This window comes from Furipterus horrens, unplaced genomic scaffold (genome assembly GCF_987537825.1).
Source record: "Furipterus horrens unplaced genomic scaffold, mFurHor1.1.pri manual_scaffold_5, whole genome shotgun sequence".
Classification (NCBI taxonomy): Eukaryota; Metazoa; Chordata; class Mammalia; order Chiroptera; family Furipteridae; genus Furipterus; species Furipterus horrens.
In genome coordinates, this window is record NW_028327175.1 from 80750303 (window position 1) to 80772595 (window position 22293).

Genomic DNA, 22293 nt, shown 5'->3' on the forward strand with positions numbered 1-22293 from the left:
AAAAAAAAAACCCGACTTCCGGCCAAGATGGAGGCTTAGACGGACACGCTTGGTCTCCCTCTACAACTAGAGAGGAATACAACTACTTCAAAACAAAAGATAACTAGAAATTCCAGAAAATAAAACTACACGGAAGCCCAACATACAAAGATATAAACCAGCAGCACTCTTTGGGCAGGTAGGACGAGCGAAAGTGGGCGGTGCTGTTTGCGGTCGCACCAGGGACAGCAGCAGGGAGAACAATCCTGGCTGCAGTCGAACCACGGTGGCTCGTGACCCCAACGCTGGGAAAAGCAGCCACCACATTGCCTTGAACAGTGAGGCCCAGGGGGGCGGGAGGGCGGATCCCGGTCTCCTAGCGGAATAACTGCGGGAATCCATCTTGGACCCCCACCCCCACACAAAGCGCCACAGCGCAGCAAAATAGGTTGCGGATCGCCACCGGTCGCTGGGCAGTGACGACAAAGGGCCACAGCGCGGCGAAAAAGGTTGCGGATCGGTGCCAGATCGCCTCCGGTCGCTGGGTTGTGACGAATACACAGGCACTGCCCCCTATAGCTGGCCCAAGAAAACAAAACGCATCTGTCAAAATGAGGCAGACAACTATAGAAATCCTGGTGGTGCAGCTCACCAGGCAACAGATGAAGAATCTGACAGATGAACAAATAAGAAACCTGTCAGAGGCTCAGTTCAGGGCCATTGTTACCAGGTGGCTTACTGAATTAACAAAAGATCTGGAAAAAGATGAGAAAGAATCGAAAAACATTCATACTGAAAGGAACAAAACCACATACAAGACAGATAGTGAGGAAATAAAATCCAGAGTTCAAATCAACAAACCAGAACACAGAGAAGGAGCAAACAGTCAACCAGTGCAGAGAGAGGAAACAGGAAGCAAAGAAAATGATGAGAGTATCAGAAACCTCTGGGACAGCTATAAAAGGCCCAACATAAGAATCATTGGTTTGCCAGAGGGCGAAGAAGATGAACTAGAAATTGAAAAATTAAGTGAAAATATAATAAAGCAGAACTTCCCGAACTTGGGGAAGGAAATAGACGTACAGGTCCAGGAAGCACAGAGAGTTCCAAAACAACTGGACCCAGGGAGAACCACTCCAAGACACATTATAATCAAAATGTCAAAAGTTAAAGATAGAATCTTAAAAGCAGCAAGAGAGAAGAAAAGAATCATGTACAAAGGGGTCCCAATTAGACTAGCAGCTGACTTCTCAAGGGAGACCCTGCAGGCAAGAAGGGACTGGCAAGAAATATTCAAAGTAATGAAAATCCAAAACCTACAACCACGAATACTCTATCCAGCGAAATTGTCATTCAGAATAGAAGGGCAGAGAAAGTATTTCCAGGACAAAATAAAACTGAAAGAGTTCATTAGATCCAGACCACTATTATATGAGATGTTAAAGGGACTGGTTTAGAAAAAGGAGGATCAAAACTATGAACACTAAAATGAAAACTGTATCACAAGAAACAACAACAGAAGCTAGGGAATTGAAACAAAGGCAAACTAAACAGGCAACGAGAGTGGAAAAAGAACTATAGGTATGGGGAGCATATTGGGGGGAGGTCAGCAGGGAGGGGGAAGGGGAAGAGGGAGGGAGATGATATAGGAATTAAGGAGCATAGTAGGAGGGAATGGAATAGACAGAGAGGTTGAGAAGAACTATATGCACAACCAATGAACATGGACTAAAAGGGGGGGACAACTGGAGGGAGGGGGGCCACCGGGTGGAGGGGAGCAGAGGGAAGGGAAATTGGGACAAACGTAATACTATAATCAATAAAACACATTTAAAAAATTAAAAAAAAAAAAAAGCAACAACCTTGGAATAAATTTGACCAAGGATGTAAGAGACATGTACTCGGAAAATTACAAGACACTGAAGAAAGAAGTTGAGGAAGATACAAATAAGCGGAAGCATATGCTGTGTTCATGGATAGAGAGAATTAACATTGTTAAAATGTCCATATTTCCCAAAGCAATCTGTAGAGTCAATGCAATTCCTATTAAGGTACTGATGATGTATTTCAGAACTAGAACATATATTCCAAAAATTTATATGAAACCACAAAAAACTCAGAATAGCCACAACAATCTTCAGAAAGAAGAACAAAGTTGGAATAATCATGCTACCTGATATTAAACTATGCTACAAGGCCATAGAAATTACAACAGCATGGTACCGGCATAAAAACAGCCATATAGATCAATGGAATAGAGTAGACATCTCAGAAATAAGTCCATTCCATTATGGTCAATTAATATTTGACAAAGGAGGCAAGAACACACAATGGGGTAAAGAGAGTCTATTCAGCAAATGGTGTTGGAAAAATTAGATATGTGCACAAAAATGAAACTATCCCACCTTCTTACACCACACACAAGAGTAAATTCAAAATAGGTTAAAGACTCGAATGGTAGACTCAAAACCATATAAATCTTAGAAGAAAAACATAGGCAGTAAAATCTCAGACATCTCTCATAGCAATATTTTTTCTGATATGTCTCTTCAGGCAAGGGAAACAAAAGAAAATGTAAACAAATGGGACTTCATCAAACTAAAAAATTTTTGCACAGCCAAGGAAACCATCAACAAAATGAAAAACAACCCACCAAATGGGAGAACATATTCGCCAATGATACAGCTCATAAGGGATTAATATCCAAAATTTATAAAGAACTTACACAACTCAACACTAAAAACCACAATGATCCAATTAAAAAATGGCTAAATGACCTGAGCAGACACTTCTCTCAAGGGGACATAGATATTGCCAATAGACAGATAAAAAGATGCTCAATATTGCCCTGACTGGTGTGGCACAATGTGGTGGGCATCCTCCCACAAAACGAAAAATTATCAGTTTGATTCTGGGTCAGAGCACACATGTGGGTTGTGGACCAGGTCCCTGGTTGGGATCGTGCAAGAGGTAGCCAATCGATATTTCTCTCACACATTGATGTCTCTCTCCCTTTCTTTCTCTCTCCCTCCCCTTCTTTTCCTAATAAATAAATAAATAAATAAATATTTAAAAGATACTCAGTGTCACTAATCATCAGAGAAATGCAAGTTAAAACCACAGTGAGATACCACCACCCACCTGTCAGAATGGCCATCATCAATAAATCAATAAACAACAAGCTCTGGTGAGGAAATGGAGGAAAGGAAATCCTTGTGCACTGTTGGTGGGAATGCAGATTGATGCAACCACTGTGGAAAACAGTATGGAGTTTCAGTGATGCCACTTCTAGGTATATATCCAAAGAACCCCAAAACACTAATTCAAAGTATATATGCACTTTATGTTCATAGCAGTGTTATTTACAATTGCCAGGATTTGGAAGCAGCCCAAGTGCCCATCAGTAGATAGATGAGTGTATAAGACAGCTGTGGTACATTTACCCAATGGCATACTACTCAGCCATAAAAAAAGAAGAAAATGTTACTTTTTGCAACAGCATAGATGGACCTGGAGAGTATTATGCTAAGTGGAATAATCCAGAGAAAGATAAATATCATATGATTTCAATTATATGTGGAACCTAATGATCAAAATAAACTAACAAAATAGAAACAGACTCATGGATACAGAGAACAGATTAACAACTGTCATAGGGGAGGAGTTTGAAGGGCTGGGTATAAAAGGTGAAGGGATTAAGCAAAACAAAAAACAAAAAACCCTCATCAACACAGACAACAGTGTAGTAATTACCAGAGGGAAAGGGGAGTCAGGGGAGGTGAAGAGGGGATAAATGGCGAATGAAAGAGACTTGACTTTGGGAGGTGAACACAATACAATACACAGACCATGTATTATAGAATTGTACACCTGAAACTTACATAATTTTATTAGCCAGTGTTACTCCAATATATTCAATAAAAAATTGTTTTGTTGGTATTATCTGGAATAAATATAAAATTTGCTTATACTCAATTACTGTACTGTTACGTCAGTAAAATGCTCTATATATTGGGTTGGCCCAAAAGTCTGTTACATTTTTTCCATAAAAAGACACATTTTTCATTTTCACCAATAACTTTATTGATTGGGGTACTTTGAGTATGTCGGTTATCTCCCACTATTGGGTAGAGGCCAGGAGTGCTGCTAAACATCTTCCAGTAGCCCTATATCAAAGAATTATTTGGCGTAAAGATCAATAATACCAAGAAACGTCACAAACCACTTTTGACATGTTTGATCAGTCGCAGCACCTTCTCTATACACTGCACAAATCTTTTTTTGAGTTTCAGTTGCGTTTTTACCTTTCTTGAAATAATGCATAATATACTAAAATGTATATTTTCTCCCATTTCCAGTATTAAAATAGCTGCACAGAATTTCACCAATTTTGATAAATTTTTAAAAATGCACGCGGTTACAACAGCCATCACAGTACAATCTAACAAAATAGTTTTGAATGATGTTAAAGACAGCTACGCACTGCTGGAATCATCATATGGTAAAAACCAAATGAACTTTTTGGCCAACCCAATATTTTTTTTCTTATTGTTATGGTTAATTAATCGAAACATATAGGTGACAAATTGCATCTACTGGGTGAAGAAGAAACATCATAATAAGTGAATGTGTAGAAATAAATTCTTGTTTATAAATTTCACTTTTAAGAGTTGGTGTTATCTCTTTTACAAAATTAAGTTTTGCAGTTTTCTAGATTTACCCAAGTAATTTATATTATAGAGAAAGCAGAAAATGTGAGAAAATAGAATTCACCTATAATTCTACCTAAAGATGATAACTTTGATTGACATATTTAATCAGTATATAGTTTTTCAATTCTATCTATTATGAGTTTTTTCTCCCATAGAGCATTACATTGTAAAACACCTTTTATAATCAATAAACAAAGTTCTGTTCAGCAATATTAAATGGCTGTATTCTGTTCTTTGTATGTAAATTTATTATTATTATTATTATTATTATTTTGTAAGAATGGTTTATTTTTCTAGTAATCCTTCAACAATACCTTTGCTTTTAAATTAAAGCCATATTTATGAGGGTGGACTCAAAACAAACCCTGGAATTTATTTATAAAAAATCGTGTACTTATTCTTACATGTTTGAACTTCAGTCACCTCCATTTGATGCAATACACCTGTTGAGACTTTTTTCCACTGCTCAAAAACAGTTTTTGAACTTGTCGATATTGATGCCTTTTAGTGCTTCTGCCGTTTTTTGTTTTACCTCTTCTACATTGGCAAAATGTTTCCCTTTTAGGACTCTTTTCATCCGTGGAAACAAAAATAGTCAACTCGGGGTGAAATCAGGTGAATAAGGAGGGTGGGGCATGGGATCATGCCATTTTTGGTCAAAAACTGTTGAACACCCAGCGCAATATGGGCAAGTGCGCTCGTAAATCACCCATCATGAAATGGGCAACAATGTTGAAAGAGTCTTCAAAAAAATTCACTGAAGCCCTGGCTGCTGTGGCTTAGTGGATTGAGTGTTGGCCTGCGATCCAAGTGTCACTGGTTTGATTCCCAGTCAGGGCACATGACTAGGTTGCGCATCAGGTCCCCAGTTGGGGGCACAAGTGAGAGGCAACCACACAGTGATGTTTCTCTCCCTCTCTTTTTCCTTTCCCCTCTCTCTAAAAATGAATAAATAAACATAAATAAGTAATTTAAAAAAAATTCACTGAAGTTGAACGCAACCTCTCACAACAGCACCAGCTGGTACACTGATAACAGATGGGTTCCTAGAACACTCATCTAGCAGGGGGTAGCCTGTACTACAAGGGGCCTGCCCTACAGAAGATAATTCTGGGTTTTTTGGGTCCCCCCTCATAAACCGTTTGATAGATACTAACATATTGCCTAGTTAAAGTGAGGGAAATAGATCTTAGAAAGAGAATTCTAGTACTGTGAAGTATTGAATTTTATTGCAGGGTAAACTATCTTTTCTAGTAATTAACCTGTTTTTGACATATAGTTTGGAATATCTTTATAAATTGTGTGTATATGTTTATTAATTTGGGATTCTCAAACAGAGAATTTGCTCCCTACCTTTTGTTTGTCTTCCCTCTCTCTTTTCCCTTCTTCCTTTTTTCTTTATGATGATGAATATAGATCTTTGAGAGAGAACCCATTTTATCTTAAGGAGTTACAACCCATGTGTCTTAAAAGGGTAATTTTATTCAAACTTAAAAGTGCTTCTATTTCCTTGGTAAAGGCAATATAATAAATACTCCAAAATAACCCTTTTGTAATTCTCAGCTTTATCTAGATACAATTTTATTCGTGAAATGAGCAAAGAGTAATAGAATTTTTTCAGCAAAAAGAGATCTTAGATGGGTTTCGCAATGAATTCTTAGGTATGACATCAAAAGCACGAACAACAAAAGAAAATAAATTGGACTTAATAAAATTTAAAAATTTTGTGCATCAAAGGATATTATGAAGAAAATGAAAAGGTAACCTAAAGAAGGGGAGAAAATATTTGTAAATCATATATCTGATAAGGGATTTGTATCTAGAATATGTAAGAACCACAACTCAACAACAGAAAGACAACTCAAATACAAATTGGGCAAAAGCCTTCGATAGACTTTTCTTCAAAGAAGGTATGCAAATAGCCCAGAAGCACATAAAAATGTACTCAACGTGATTAGTCATAAGGGAAATGCAAATCAAAACCACAATGAGTTATCACTTCACACTCAGTGGGATAGCTGTAATTCTTTTAGAAAAAGGAAAATAAGTGTTGGTGAGTATACAGAGAAATTACAACCTTTATACATTGCTGGTGGGCATGTAAAATGGTTCTGCCACTACTGTGGGAAATAGTTTGGCAGTTCCTTAGAATTTTCAAATATAGAATTATCTGATTTAGCAATTATACTTCCAGATATATACCCAGAAGAATTGAAAATGAGGACTTAAACAAGTATGTGTACCTTATAGCAATACCAGTTACAATAGTGAAAAGGTAGAAGCAACTCAAGTATTCAATAGTAGATGAATGGTTAAACAAATTATGGAATAATACGTGCAATAGAATATTATTGAATCATAAAAAGGAAAGACGTGTACTGATGCATGATATCTTGTGGGTGAACCTCAAAAGCATTTTGCTTAATAAAAGGAAGTGGGTACAGACATTCACATATTATATGATTCCATTTATATAAATGACCAGATTAGGCAAAGCCATAGAAACAGCAAGCAGGTTAGTAGTTGCCAGGGCCCTGGTATGTGGGGCGGTGGGAAGAAAATGGGGAGTGACAGCTTAAATGTTAGGAGTTTCTTTTTGGGATAATGAAGATGTTCTGGAATTAGTGGTGATAGTTCCAATGTATTCGAAGCAACTGAATTGTATACTTTAAGATGATTAAAAAAGTAAATTTTAGAGAGTGATGGAGGTCAAGAGAGAGAATGGGAAAGACTGACTTTAGGAATATTTCAACCCTCTTAAGTTTAGTGATGGGAATATTCAGGCCCAGTGAGGTGAAATGATTTTAGTTGATTATTAGCACAGTCAGAGAGACCATAATTTGACACAATGGAGGGAACATTGGAAATAAAGTGAGAATACTAATTTTAAATTCTTAGACTGTGGTCAAGAATCTGAATCTTTCCATGAAAAATTTCCCAATTTGAAAAAATGGCTAATGATACCTGCCTCTTAGGATTATTGATAGAATTAAATGATATAATATCTGTAACATGCTTACTGTAATGACTCTTACATAGTAGGCACTTAATGTTAATTGAACTTGAATTTGCAATGCTGTAATTTAACCTTGTGTTAGGAACATAAATTGCTCAGGAAGATAGTTTTAGGAATATACTATCTTAGACAGTAGTTGAGTACTGACTTGGTGGCTTGTATAATAGTTTGCTCTTTAAAAAAATATTCAGTGTTATAATATTCTACTTTGTAACTGGGCTATTAGAATTGAGATTGAATTGTCTGAGCCATCGATTTTTAACAAATCATTTTACCTTTTCTCTTAATTAGTAGAAATGACTCCCAAGTAAATACAGAGGAAGAGTACCACATCCTTCATTACTAGTATTGTATTGTAAGCTACTTGATTTCCCTGTGGGACTTCCTTTTTCACCCTCAGTGACCTTTCATAAAATATGTGCTCTAAAAGAACAAACCCAGAGGGGTAGTATGGCAATATTCCAATTATAAATGTAATTTTCTATTATATTAACTCATCTTTCATTTATATCATTATTCTCAATTTTAATATTTAGTATGTATATAGTAACTTTCAGCTACAGGTCCTAACACTCTACAAATATTGAGTTCTTTGAGGCAGGCATACTGTAATCTGTTTTTGTTAAGAGAGGAGGAAGATAGTTTTCTTTATTTGCTAATGCTATAATAAGAGAAGCAATAGTCTAATAAAAATATTTTGCTAGTTAGATGGTCTTATTTTAAAATCAGAAGCCAAAAGTTATCCTTCTTCATGTAAATAATGCTCATATTTTTCCCCCATTTTAATTTGATTAATTTTTCTGCTTTTCAACTGATTGTAATGTATGTTGACTTATTTTAATGCTAAAATATAGAAAATATGAAAATTGTATTTACATAGAGCATTTTTTCTGTGTATATGTAAGTAGAATAATTTATAGATTTCTTGGCTTTGAGAGTGGATATTGTATATTTATTTATGCAAAAGTTACATAATAGTCACCTCCTCCAATATTGTAGGTAGGCATGATAACCACTATTTAATAATAAGACTACTGTTACATAATAGTGTGTTTTAAGTTTCTCTTTGATAATACACATTCCCTTTATGAATAAAGTACTATCTTGTCGGCAGCCGTCCGTCTCGAGAGACGATGGTATAGCTTCTTAAGAGTACTATCTAATCCTATATATTTTGGCTGTCTATTCCTTAAGAGTGGTGATTTTTGGAGATGCGGCCTACTAATAGTAATTCCTTAAAAAAGATACATATTTCTCCTAAGAAAATTTTGTTTATGTTAAGAAGTAAACCTATAAATTGCATTGGGCAGTGAATATGGGTCATAACCCATCTGGAAGCCGAGGGGATATCTAATTTCTTCATAATATTATATATAATTTTAGGGGGCTGAGATACCTCATTGTCTCTTCTGTAAGTGCTACCACCTTCTCTTCTTAAATTCTAGTCAGACTGGACGGGTGGAGCTCATCAAAGCTGAGTAACTCCATAGCTGCAGTGCATGGACAGTAACCACTATGTCTGACACTACCATATTTGAACAATCAAGAAGATAATGATGATAGATAACACTTATTGACCACTTATTATGTGCCAGGTATTATTTTATATACTTTTATGCTTTGTCTCATCAGACCCTTGAAATTAATAAGCAATGTGTCACTTTTTTATTGTCCCAGAAGGGCTGAACATTAGATACAATTTAATAAAGTAGCTAACCATCCTTTTACAGTGAGTACTTTGCCATCTGTCTTCAGTGAGGTTCATGGCTAGTCCACTAAACCCTAGCCTCACAATCTTTACAGTTTTATCTTGCTCTTAAACATTTCATTTTGATGGCTGTGAAACTCTCCTGAGGGTAAGTGATTTATTTCAATTTCCCAGATGTGAAGAGTGAGAGAATGACCTTGATAGAAGATTGGATTGTAATTTGTTCCTATTATTTTCTGGTGGGGCTAAGTGTTGAAGTGCTTATAGTTCTAAAGAATCAGAATTTCTGATAGTAGAATAGAGTCTATACTGGATTTTTCTAGAGAATAATCAACTGAAGTGTAAATAAGGAACAGGTCAGCTGAGATACTGGTTGACCTCTTTAGCCCCTGGGGCAGCCTAGCAGTGTGTGAGTTAAGATTATGAAACATAATTTTCTCAGGAGTGGAAAGAAGTACAAAATGTAAAATATTTTTAAACCTAACTCTCTCTCTCCTATTGTTTAATTGCTGGCATGATATTGAACTTAGTGCTTGACATTTGTACTTGGCAGCGTATTGCTAACAGTAGTGACTTACATGAAAGGATAGACATTTTGTGACCACTACATGTCCACCAGCTGATTGTGTGGGTTGACAGAGGGTAAACTTGAGCTGCTTTCAGAGAGGGCCTTTTACTTCCAATATTCTTTTGGGGGAAGTTTGGTTTACTAGTAGTTTCAGGTGATTATTGAAGCACTTATATAAAATTTTTTTCAAATAGTTAAGATTTAGTTTGTAATTCATTAACATTTAGCAGTTCATATAGTAAGTTGGCCAAATTACATTCAAAGTTACTTTTATTAGTCTAGTCCCACATAGTTTGCCCTGTGTGAGAAAATCCTCATTTCTGCCAGCCTTTCCCACGAAACTTCTTAGTTTTCTTTTTGCGCGTTAATGTTAAAAGAGTGACGGCCATTTAAAAAAAATTTTTTTTACACACAGTGGAATCTCATCTTATGTAGAGATGGGTTTTAGAGTCTAACAGTGCAGAAAATTATAATCTCATAGAGGCAAGACTATTCTTGGAAGGAAGGGGGAATCCTTTTGGAGACTACTATATTGTATCCTAACATAACATTTCTAAATAAGTTCATTTCACCCTTATTATTTTTCTTTAGCAGTTTGTTGGAACATTTGCTGTTTCTTTAGTAGAACATTTAGAGTACATGTATGTCTTTTAACATTAGAATCACCCTCCGCACAGGAGTCCTCAGCATGCATTGACTGAGAAAATAGCAGATTCACATTTTACATAAAAAATGGTGGACATAATTGCCTGCATTACTTAATTATTCTATCTCCATTTTCAAAGTGTATGGTTGAATTCATATGTGAATTATAATTACATTCACACAAATTAAGTTACTCCACTGTATTAACTGATGACTTGTGTTGTTTGTGCAGCGTTCCTCTTATGTTTTACTTATTTATGCCTTCAGAATGTTCAGATTCTTTTTTCTTAGAATTTAAAAGTACTACTTAAAGAATGTGTTTATTAATACAGTTTCTAATCTCAGGATTTGAGCCTGTTAGGAGAGAGAAATAGTTCTTAAATATAAACTTATTGGCATTCTGTATTTTTTTAGATAAATATATTTTTTTTTAATTTTAAACTTTATTTGTATTGTTGACAATATTACAAATGTACATATTCCCTTTCCCCCCACTCCACCCAGCCCTTGTACCCCCTCTTCCATCAGGCCATCACCAAACTGTTGTCTGTGTCTTTGGGTTATACATATGTGTTCTTTGGATAATCTCTTTCACTGTCTATTATCCAGCTCTCCCCTCTGCCCCGGAAGCTGTCAGTCTCTTCCATGTATCCATGGCTCTATTTCTCTTTCGTTCATCAGCTTATTTTGTTCATTAGATTCCACATATAAGTGAGATCATATGTTATTTGTCTTCCTTTGACTGGTTTATTTCACTTACCATAATAATGTCGTGGTCCATCTTTGCTATTGCAGAGGGTAAGAGTTCCTTCATTTTATTGCTGCATAGTATTCCATTGTGTAAATGTACTGCAGCTTTTTTATCCAGTTATCTACTGATGGGCACTTGGGCTGTTTCCAGATCTTGACTATTATAAATAGCGCTGCTATGAATATAGGGGTACGTATATTCTTTTGAATTGGTGTTGCAGGATTCTTAGAATATATTCCCAAAAGTGGAATTTCTGGGTCAAAAAGAAGTTCCTTTTTTAGTGTTTTGGGGAAATCCCATACTGCTTTCCACAGTGGCTGCACCAGTCTGCATTCCCACCTACAGTACACGAGGGCTCTCCTTTTCCAGATCCTCACCAGAACTTTTTGTTAGTTGATTTGTTGATGGTAAGCCATTCTGGCTGGTGTAAAGTGATATCTCTTTGTGATTTTAATTCATATTTCTCCGATGATTAGTAATGTTGAGCATTTTAAAAAAATGTCTGTTGGCTATCTGTATGTCCTCTTTGGAAAAGTGTCTGTTCAGCTCCTTTGCCCATTTTTAAATTGGATTATTTGTATTCCTGATATTGAGTGCATAAATATATTTTTGTAAAAATCTTTAAGATAAACAAGCATTTTGTGTATCCTAATTAAAAAAAAAGGAGAGGATAAGAGGGTAAGTGTGGAAGGTGCTAACTTTCAAAAAAATTGACAGGGAAGGATGAAAGTATATTGACCTACTTAGTGCCAGTTTGAAATATTCTTATTTTATTATAATTTTCTGTTTTTCTCCAAGTATTTTGAGCTAGGCTCTGTTGTTATCAGTCAAGTTATTTTAATTGCATTTTACTCTTGTAGGCTATACTTATGCTGTTTTATATGATATGAGTTTGCCTTTATTTATATTAACAACATTAATTATCTATTACTTTTTTTCCATTTTAGGTTATTAAAACATCATACTCACTAATATAAGAAGAGTTATAAAAGTCAATTACCCTAACAAATTAAAGACCCCAAATTTTTAAGAACTATAACATATACTTTATTATATTTTAAAGGTTCTGGCTAGAGATTTACCATGGTTTCTTTTCTGTATTTTTTTCCATATTAATGTTGTAGAAAGGGCTTAGACTTTGTTACTAAATAGTAGTGTATCCTGGGACAAAGCATTTCACTTCTGATCTTAGTGCTTCCATGTACAAAATAAAGGGATTGAGTTAAGCGATTTCTATCATCCAGCTAAAAAATTACTTATATTACACATTTTGACAGATAGTAGAAAATGAGGTGAATGGCTTTGAGCATGGTATTGTTATGTAGTAAAGACAACACAGGCCTTGAAATTATGCTGTTTGCCTCTTAGGAAGTAGCTAAAAAGCTTAAGATGGTTACTCTGGTAATTTGGGCAGTAATAGCTATATCACAAGGTTTTTCTGAGAATTAAATATGATAGGAAATGTCAAAGTATCTATTACAGCACAGTTTTAGTTCATTGATATTTTCTTAAAGAGGTCTTTCCAGGTTAGGGTAGGAGAATGAAAATGCCCAGCTCTATATAAGGTCATCGGCTGAGTTTTACCAAACATGAAACTAGCTGTGAACATAAAAGTCATAAAGAAGATATTTCTTCTGTTTTTTCAAATAGTCTTTCTAATATTTTTATGGTAAGTTGCTATTTAACAGCAAGTGGAAGAAAATATTTAGGGGAAGATGAGGCCTGTTAAAAGACCTTACTAAATTTTGCTCTTTTGGTGTTAGTGACTTTTTCTTTAAGCATTTGATCTTAAATCAGAAGAGAATACTAAGTAAATATTCAGGCAAAAAGTTGATCCAATTTTGTTAGTTTTTGAATGACTGAGCTAGTCATTCAGTTATCTCAATTTTAGGGGTACTAGAATATATGTAAAATTTTGACCATTTATAGAAAATTTGTTATATTTAGAAATATAAAATCAAAGAAAAGGGACTTTCAGAACATTTTTTTTGTGTGTTGAAATGGCACACTCAAACAAAAATAGTAAAAGACTATGAATTTGTCAACGCTTTCTGTTAGTACCTTAATGGTGGAAAATCTTAATGCGGTGGACTTTCTTTGGAACTTGTGGCTATTCTCTTGTTTTTAAAGTTGGTATCTTTTTAAACAACTGGATATTTAATTATAATCTGGTTTGCATGTAGCCTTGCACTGAGTGTATTGAGTAATTTATACATTACTTTATATGTACCAATTTGTTAGGTATGTTCTTAGGATTCATTTTGTTATTTTCTATTAGGATTGCAAAATTTTAACTTTTGTCGCTGGGGTTGGGCTAACAGTTTTGGACACATGATGACTGTTTGAACCAAGTGGAAAGTTAGTAAAGCTCTACAATAAAAAAAAAAATCACTGTATATAAAGCTGTATACTTAATAGAAATCCTATCTCTTTGCTTAAAACAAGTGGGAGAAACTTTGAATGTTTGATAAATGTAAAACTTTACACCAGAATAAATTCAAAGTGGGTTAACGACTTAAATGGTAGACTCTAAACGATATAAATTCTAGAAGAAAACATGGGCAGTAAAATCTTGGACATTTCTCATAGCAATATTTTTTTTCCGATATGTCTCCTTGGGCAAGGGAAACAAAAGAAAAACAAATGGGACTCATCAAACCAAAAAGATTTTGCACAGCAAAGGGAAGTATCAACAAAATGAAAAGACAACCCACTGAATAGGAGAACATATTTACCAATGATACAGCTGATAAGGGGTCAATATTCAAAATTTATAAAGTACTCATACAATTCAACACCCAAACTCCACAAACAAGCCAGTTAAAAATGGACGAAGGACCTGAGCAAACATTTCTTCAGAAAGCATATGCAGAGGACCAATAGGCATATGAAAAGATGCTCAATGTCACTATTCATCAGAAAACTACAAATCAAATTAAAACCACAATGAGATATCGTCTCATACCTGTCAGAATGGCTGTCATCAATAAATTAACAAGTGTTGGCAAGGATGTGGAGTAAAGGGAACTCTCATGTGCTGTTGGTGAGGGTGCAGACTGGTGCAGCCACTGTGGAAGGCAGTACAGTTTACTCAAAAAATTGAAAATGGCGGGGGGGGATTGCTGGGGGAGGGAGATGCTGGGTGGAGGGGAGTAAAGAGGAGAAAATTGGAACTTTTGTAACAATATAATCAATAAAATACATTAAAAAAATAATAATAAAAAAATAAAATAAAAATAAAAAAATAAAAACAATTGAAAATGGAACTGCTTTATCACCTAGTGATTCCACTTCTGGGTATATAGCCAAAGAACCCCGAAATGCTAAATCAAAAGAATATTTGTACCCCTATGTTAACTACAGTGCTTTTTCAATAACCAAGATTTATAAGCAGCCCAAGGGCCCATCAATAGATGAGTAGATAAGAAAGCTATGGTACATTTACACATTGGAATACTACTCGGCCATAAAAAAAGAAGAAAATCTTTCCTTTTGTGACAGCATGGATGAACCCGGAGAGTATTATGCTAAGTGAAATAATCCAGTCAGAGAATAACAAATAGCATATAATTTCCATTATATGTAGAATCTCATGATCAAAATAAACTAAAAATATAGAAACAGACTCATTAATACAGGAACAGAATAACAGCTGTCAGAGGGGGTTTTGAGGGCTGGGTGAAAAAGATGAAGGGATTAAGGAAAAAAAGTAGATACAACAGTATGGGCATTGCCAGAGCTAAATGGCCTTGGAGAGGAGGGGGAAGAGGCCAAAGGGAGATAAATGGTGGCGGAAAGAGACTTGATCGTGTGGTGAGTGCAAGATGCAATGTGTAGATGGTCACTTGAAACCTGTATGACTTTATTAACCAATGTCACCCCAATAAATTCATTGAAAAATAATAAATAAAAATTTAAAAGTTAACTTAGAAATGAATCACCAGATAAGAGTTTTAATTATTGTGGGAAAAGTATATAGCAAATAAAATTTAGAGAGTTCATAGACATCCTAATTTAACTTTTGTAATGCAAATATGAAAAATTAAATGAAGTATATTCAGATTTAGAAATTTAACCTATATTTAGGAATGCATCTATTTACCAGAAACAATTACTGACTTGGTTCTTATATATTGAGACTCTTTAAGTCCTGTAGAAATTTCACCTGTAATAGTTTTACCAGCATGCAGTATCAATAACTGTAATATAAAATCAGCATGATGTTTGGACCTTTTAAAACCAGATCAGGAAATTTGCTTACTGCAATTTTATTAAAATGCCTAAGTGATGAGAACTTAAACAAAAATAATAGCAGTCACAATGGTTTCCTGTGAAAGAAATTTCAGTAAACTCAATCTAATTTAAAATTACAATCGTTACTTGGGCAAGAGAAATTGTTTAATATGGCATTTCCCTCAATTGTAAATAACATAAGCAAAAATTAGATTTTAAAAATATTATTGATGAGTTTGCTTTGATTAAAGCTAGGAAAGTAAAATTATAACATTATTTTCTTGACATAAATAAATATTTAAACTTAAAACATTGTGAGTTAAAAATTTTCCATGTATATTCTGGAAAATATTAACTATTAAAATATACATAAAACATGTGAATAGGGGCACCAGTTTTTTCATTTGCCTCAGGTTCCAAGCACTGATAAGAACGTTGCAGTAATATACTTCAAATTTTCCTCTCCTGACCTTTTGTTGTTGTTTTCATACATTTTTCTTACATATTTTATAAGTGTCACACTATGTCATTATTTTCGTTCAAACAGATAATCTTTCGAAGAGATAAAATTAAAAGTCCCAAGTCAGTTGGCTTAAACTATGGAGATTACCTGGGTGGGCCTGACCCAAATAAGTATGCTCTTTAAAAGCAAAATGTTTTTCTGGATGTTAGCAGAAGAAAAAGTCAGAAAGATTCAAAGTGCGCAGAGGACTTCATATGCTGGTTTGAAGGTAGAGAAATTGGTGAGGAAGAATGAGGACAACCCCTAGGAACAGAGTGTCTCATAGTTGACAGCAAAGAAACAGACCATCAGCTGCAAGATATAGAATCTGCCACCAACCTGCTTTGAAGCAACTCTTCCCCCAGCCTCCAGATCAGAGCCCAGCCTGACTGACACCTGATTACACCCCTGTGAGTCCCGAAGCAGAGAGGCCAGCCAAGCTTGTCTCAACTTCTGACCTACGGAACCATGAACTAATAATTGGATGCTGTTTTAAGCCCCTAAGTTTGTCGTAATTGCTTATGTAGCAGTTAAATACTAATACGCTTTAAAGACCTTTTGTCAGTCTGAGCGTTTCTATGAAGCTCTGTGTTAGATCTTTCTGAAGTCTTAATGTGTTCTTACAGCCTGGATTTGATCTTTACCTGGAAGCTATTTTATTATATGAGAATCATTTTGTCATCTGGAGGAGCTTGTTACTGCACATTGTTTTATCATTTAACTCAGCAAGTCCTTGCCTCTTTAGATTTAATAGTTCATTCTTTAACTCATCTGTTTCCTCTCATATATTATCTTATGAAGCCAGAAGAAGCACAGTGGCACCTTCAGTCAATCATTTTATTAGGAACATTTTTTATTTAAAATTTTCATGCCAGTATCAGTGTTACCAAACATTCTTCCAAAATAAAACAAGGATCCCCTTTACTGCAGCTTCCAATCACATTTCCTTATTTTCTTTTAAACCTTTTCCAACAACCCTATCCTCAGTTTCCTTTAGGCTTTAAGTAGTAGCCTCCATCTAGTTCCAAAGCCAATGGAAGCTAAATTCTAAGAGTGAGCATCCTAAGACAGAAGTGCATGACAATTTTATGACCTAGCTTCAGAAGGCAAACAGCATAATTCTTTGTCCTATGTTGGATGAAGCAATCACAGAGGTCTGCCAGGTTCAAGGGAGAAGGATATTGAACCCACCTCTCTATAGGAGAAGTGTTTTAAATTCATATTGTAAGAGGGGTGTGTGGGATACAAGATATTATATCTATATTTGAAGAATTAGGTATGCCACAGATCTCAACATTTTAGCTTATATTTAAAATTTTCGTTTTGACTGATTTGTAATGCTCTTTCAAAATACAATGCTACTAACCTGTAACCCATTTCACGGTTATAGATTCATAAGAAAATTTAAAGTTTTACTTATAATAATAGTCTTATGATGTATACAATACTAGTATCAGCCAACTGGTACATTCTAAATTTAAAATTGTTATTCAGCTGATTCAAGCTGAATTTCTTCTTTTTTCTCGTTTAATGAGTTTACAGTTTTAAAGAGAAATACTCTCGTAACTGAATCAATCTATAACCCACTTTTATGCTTTGTGTTACAGATTGCAAAACCTGTAACAACAGAATATGAAGTGGACAAATATGAGTTATGAATCATGATTTTATAAACATTTGTTTTATAGTACTGCCTTTTTTTAAGAGAAAGTTCTAATGGAATTTAGGTAGTATAGCATATATTGTGCTATACATGTCTCATCACATACATCAAGGTGACAGTCAGCAGAGGTACAGTATCCAGGCCTTGAGAGAGGTCAGCTCTTGTGGGCTCTCAGCTCTGGTGTTTCTCTGGCAGAAAGGGACTAGGTCTTGTGCTTTCAGCTCTAGTGGGGCCAGGAGGGAGTTCTACTCAAATAGTTCCCATCACAGTAAAATTTTCATTTCTGAAGAGCAGTTAGATAAATGATGGAGAAATAATATTTTATCAGGACTCTTTGAATTGCTATTGAACACGCATCGTAATAAACTATTATCGAAAGTGAATGGTGCTCCTGATGAGAGACCGTGGTGTTCCTCTCATAATATACTACTTGCTAGATTTTATTGAATGATTAAGCAAACACAGGGAATCCTTTTTTTCTTTTAGTCTTACACAGGCTGACAGAATAAATCAGTGTTGCAATTATTACATTGAATAAAATCTCAACAGAGCATATCATTTTAAAGAAATAGTTCTATTCCAAAATGCTTATGAACCTGGACGTTTAGTTCTTTGGCTACCACATCTGACCTGTAGCCTCACTTATTCACATCTTTTACCCATGCTGAATTATGTCTATACAGAAGAGTTCAGAAAACACAGATGTGCAGTTAATCACAAAGCTAGTGTCTGTGTAACTACCACCCAGCCCAAGATATGAAATATCAGAATGCCAGAAGTCTCCTTGGCCTCTTCTAAATAACTTCCCCTTCATTCCTCTCTCATGTAATCTACTTTCTATGATAATATTTTCTTGGTTTTCTTTATAGTATTTTTACCCTGAGTCTTACATTTTTAAACACCACGGTTTAGTTTTGACTTTTATTTTTAAACTTATTTTAAAAAGAATCATTTTATGTTCTTGTGTTTCTGGCTTCTTCATAATTATCTTTGTGATATTATCCTTGTTAGGTATAGCTATAGTTTGTTCATTTTTATTGCCCTGTAATATTTTATTATATAAATATACCGCATTTTATTTATTCATTATAATGTTGACAGGCATTGGGATTGTTTCCAGTTTTTAACTAATATGAATATATTCTTGTACATGCCTCTTGTTACATATGATCGCCCATTCTGATTGGTTATCCACCTGAGAGTGAAATTGCTGGGTATTACTTTATGCCAAAAACCACATGTAGATCTTTTTTTAGGTGTTCCTCTTTCTCTACTTACTTTGGATTTATGAGACTGCGGTGAGATAATTTCTTTAAGTCTGTAGAAGACCTTTTATTTAATTGAGAAGGTCTAGCATGCCCCTCCATAATACTTTTAGAGGCATTAACAAAGGGTTTTCATCTGTTCCCTTGATTTCGTCTATAGTCCCAGACTTTACTGTATGTGGAGAATGTTTTGCCAGCTGGGAGGGTAGAAAGGAGAAGCAGTTGTATATTCTAACCCAACAAGTCCTGGCGCTTCTTAATTCCTTCTAAATTTTGCTTGTAAACGAATCAGTTTTTTTCTTTAGGTCATGTCATGTCTTTATTGCCATATTACCTTATCATAGACAGGAAGGAACAACTAGCTGACTTTCAATATTTGTTTAGAGATCTCAGGCAAATCCAAATGTTTATTTAGTAACTTTTTCATCTTCTGAGTTATCTTAGCATAATTTTGCCACTTGTTTTGTTATTACAGAACATAGGTCCTGTTTTTCAGCCTCCATTGAAAATTTTCTTACACTTCTCCAGCTTTCGCTAACAGTTTGCTCACCATTTTTCAAGTCTTAGGCCACTGTTTGGTTCCAAAGCCAGTACCACATTTTTTTTTTTTTAAAGGATGGTACCTTACTTCTGGTACCATCGATCAGCTGTTGCTGTGTAACGAACAACTCCAAAATTCAGTGCTTTAAAGCAGGAAACATTTATTATACTTCATGAATCTGTGAGTGGGCAAGGTAGTTTACTAGCTGGGCTTGGCTGATCCCAGCCAAATTTGCTCATTGTGTGAGCAGTTTCCTGAGGACAGACTAGCCTAGGATGGCTTTTATTCACTACGGCACTGGTTTGACTGGGCTTCATGTTTCTTATCATTTCACAAGTTAGCATAGGCTTGTTTACTTGATTCTGGGGAACCATGAAACAACACAAGGTATATTGAGGCCTAGGTGCAGAACTGGCACACTGTCATTTTTATCACATCCTGTTGGCCAAAGTAAGTGAAAAGGTGATGGGCAGAGGGAAGGGGAAGTGGGAGCTGGGTGGAGGTGGGCAAAGTGGCGGGGGAGGATGGGGACATCTGTAATAGTGGCAACAATAAAAATAAAGTTAAAATTTTTTAAAAATAGTTCTTGAAAAAATAAAGGGCAGGTCAGATTCAAGGAATAGGGAAACAGATTTTAATTACTGATGGAAGATGCTACTGATTCATTTCAGAGGTAATATCTTTAGTAAAAGGTGAAGATTTGGGGTCATTTTTACAATTTATTAAAGTAACATGTATACTGGGTTGGCCAAAAAGCCTTTGGTTTTTTCCGTGAGATGGCTCTAGTAGCACTTAATTGTCTTTAACTTCATTCGAAACAATTTTGTTAGATTGTATTGTGACAGCTGTCATATCAGCGTGCATTAAAAAAAAAACATCAAAATTTGTGAATTTTGTGTTGCCGTTTTAATATTGAAGATGGAAGAAAATACACAAAATTTTTAGCATATTATGCTTTGTTATTTCAAGAAAGATAAAAAATACAAATGAAACAAACGAAAAAAAGATTTGTGCAGTGTATGGAGAAGGTGCTGTGAATGATCGAACGTGTCTAAAGTGGTTTGTGAAGTTTCGTGCTGGAGATTTCTTGCTGGACGATGCTCCACTGTCAGATAGACCAATTGAAGTTGATAGCGTTCAAATCGAGAACAGTCAGTGTCCTACCATGTGGGAGATAGCTGACATACTCAAAATATCCCAATCAATAAAGTTATTGGTGAAAATGAAAAATGTGTCTTATTTTATGGAAAAAACCATATGGACTTTTTGACCAACCTGATAATATGTGTGTGTATGTATAAATATATATTATATATATATGTTTAATTTTAAATTAGTTGTACAGTTTATATCTCGTCATCTCGTCAGCAGCCGTCCATCTCGAGAGACGATGGTGTAGCTTCTTAAGAGTCTATCTGCACCGCCGAGAATGGTCGTGCAGTCCGACTCGGGAGTGACACGGTATCTGTCTCCTCCCGTGTTGAATCGACATCTTGCGATGACGCTGGAGTGTCCTCTCCAGTGAAGCTGAAGCTACAGAGCCTGGGCAGGGTGATATGGAGGGTCTGCTGTTGCCCATGCAGCAGACGCCCCCTCTCTTCGCAGCTGAAGGGTCCAAGGGAAAGACGGAGTCAATACAGCTTGGCTTCAGGTGCGCCGCAGGAGTTGCCAGTGTTGACTACAACGTCAAACCGCCTTCGGGACTCCGGCTCCGGATTTTCTGTCGGGGTTTACTCCCTTAGCCTTTCCCCTGAAGAGGTATGCCGCAAGGCAGCGGAGGTTTTTTGGAGTCAGAGTTTTCCTTCTCTGATGTGCCCTGACTGGAAGATCGAACCAGCGACACTTAGCTCGCAGACCGACGCTCAATCCACTGAGCCAAACCAGCCAGTGTACAGTTTATATATACAGTGTATAAACGTTGTGATTATTTCACATCATTACCAGAACCTAGTAATGTCTTTTTAGTTTTAGCCATTTTAGTGAGTGTCCTGTGGTATTTTATTGTGATTTTAATATTTATTTTCTTAATTGCTAATAAGATGGATTACCTTTACTTTTTTTTTTTTTTTTGACATTTTAATATCTACTTTTGTTAAGGAAGAGGAATGCTTCCAAGGGGTGAGTTTACTCCAAAGGGCTGTCCCTGGATCCTGAACTATAAATCATTACTTTGTTGTTAGGCCTTAACATAGCTTATGAGATCCTACATGATATTACTCCCATGCCTTCAAACAAATATTTTTTTAATTTTTGTTTTTAATTATTTTTTGTCTAGTTCTTTTGTTAATCCTTAGTAGGAGAGTTGGTGCTAGTTTGCTATTCCTGGAAGTAGAATTATTCATTCCTATCTTTGTAGTTTTGACTTTCATGAATCTGACAGATTTGGGCATACACATCTAAAGCTTTAAGGATTAGTGTACATTATGGAAAGACTTTTGTAAATGAAGTGTCATTTATTATGCAAACAATTATGTTTTTCCTGAGGTCTGACTAATTTGTTGGCAAACAATTTTGTTGTGTTTTACATGTAACAGGTGCTAACATCTTTTGCAATCTTGTCACAGGGAATAGAGGGTCCGGGTCACCGTGTTCATTAATTAAATCCAGGAAATTTTATTTCTCCTGTGGCTAATCATTTACATTTGACATGAATCTGCCATCTGTGCCTTTAGTCTCCCCGCTTCTACCTTTGTTTTCTGTAGTTTATTTT

The 22293-nt window shown here is 35.5% G+C and overlaps 1 protein-coding gene across 4 annotated transcripts in view; it reads left to right on the forward strand.

The window, feature by feature from the left end:
- The window catches only part of COMMD10 (COMM domain containing 10), a 190365-nt gene that overhangs the window by 56828 nt on the left and 111244 nt on the right, over window positions 1-22293 (forward strand). The window contains exon 6 of one of the 4 annotated variants that reach the window (XM_090276606.1): window positions 16160-16620. The exons of the other annotated variants lie outside the window; for them this stretch is intronic. Coding sequence (XP_090132732.1) covers window positions 16160-16258 — 99 coding nt within the window. The 3' untranslated portion in view covers window positions 16259-16620. Of the gene's footprint in view, window positions 1-16159; window positions 16621-22293 lie in introns of those variants that run through there. 4 annotated transcript variants of the gene reach the window in all.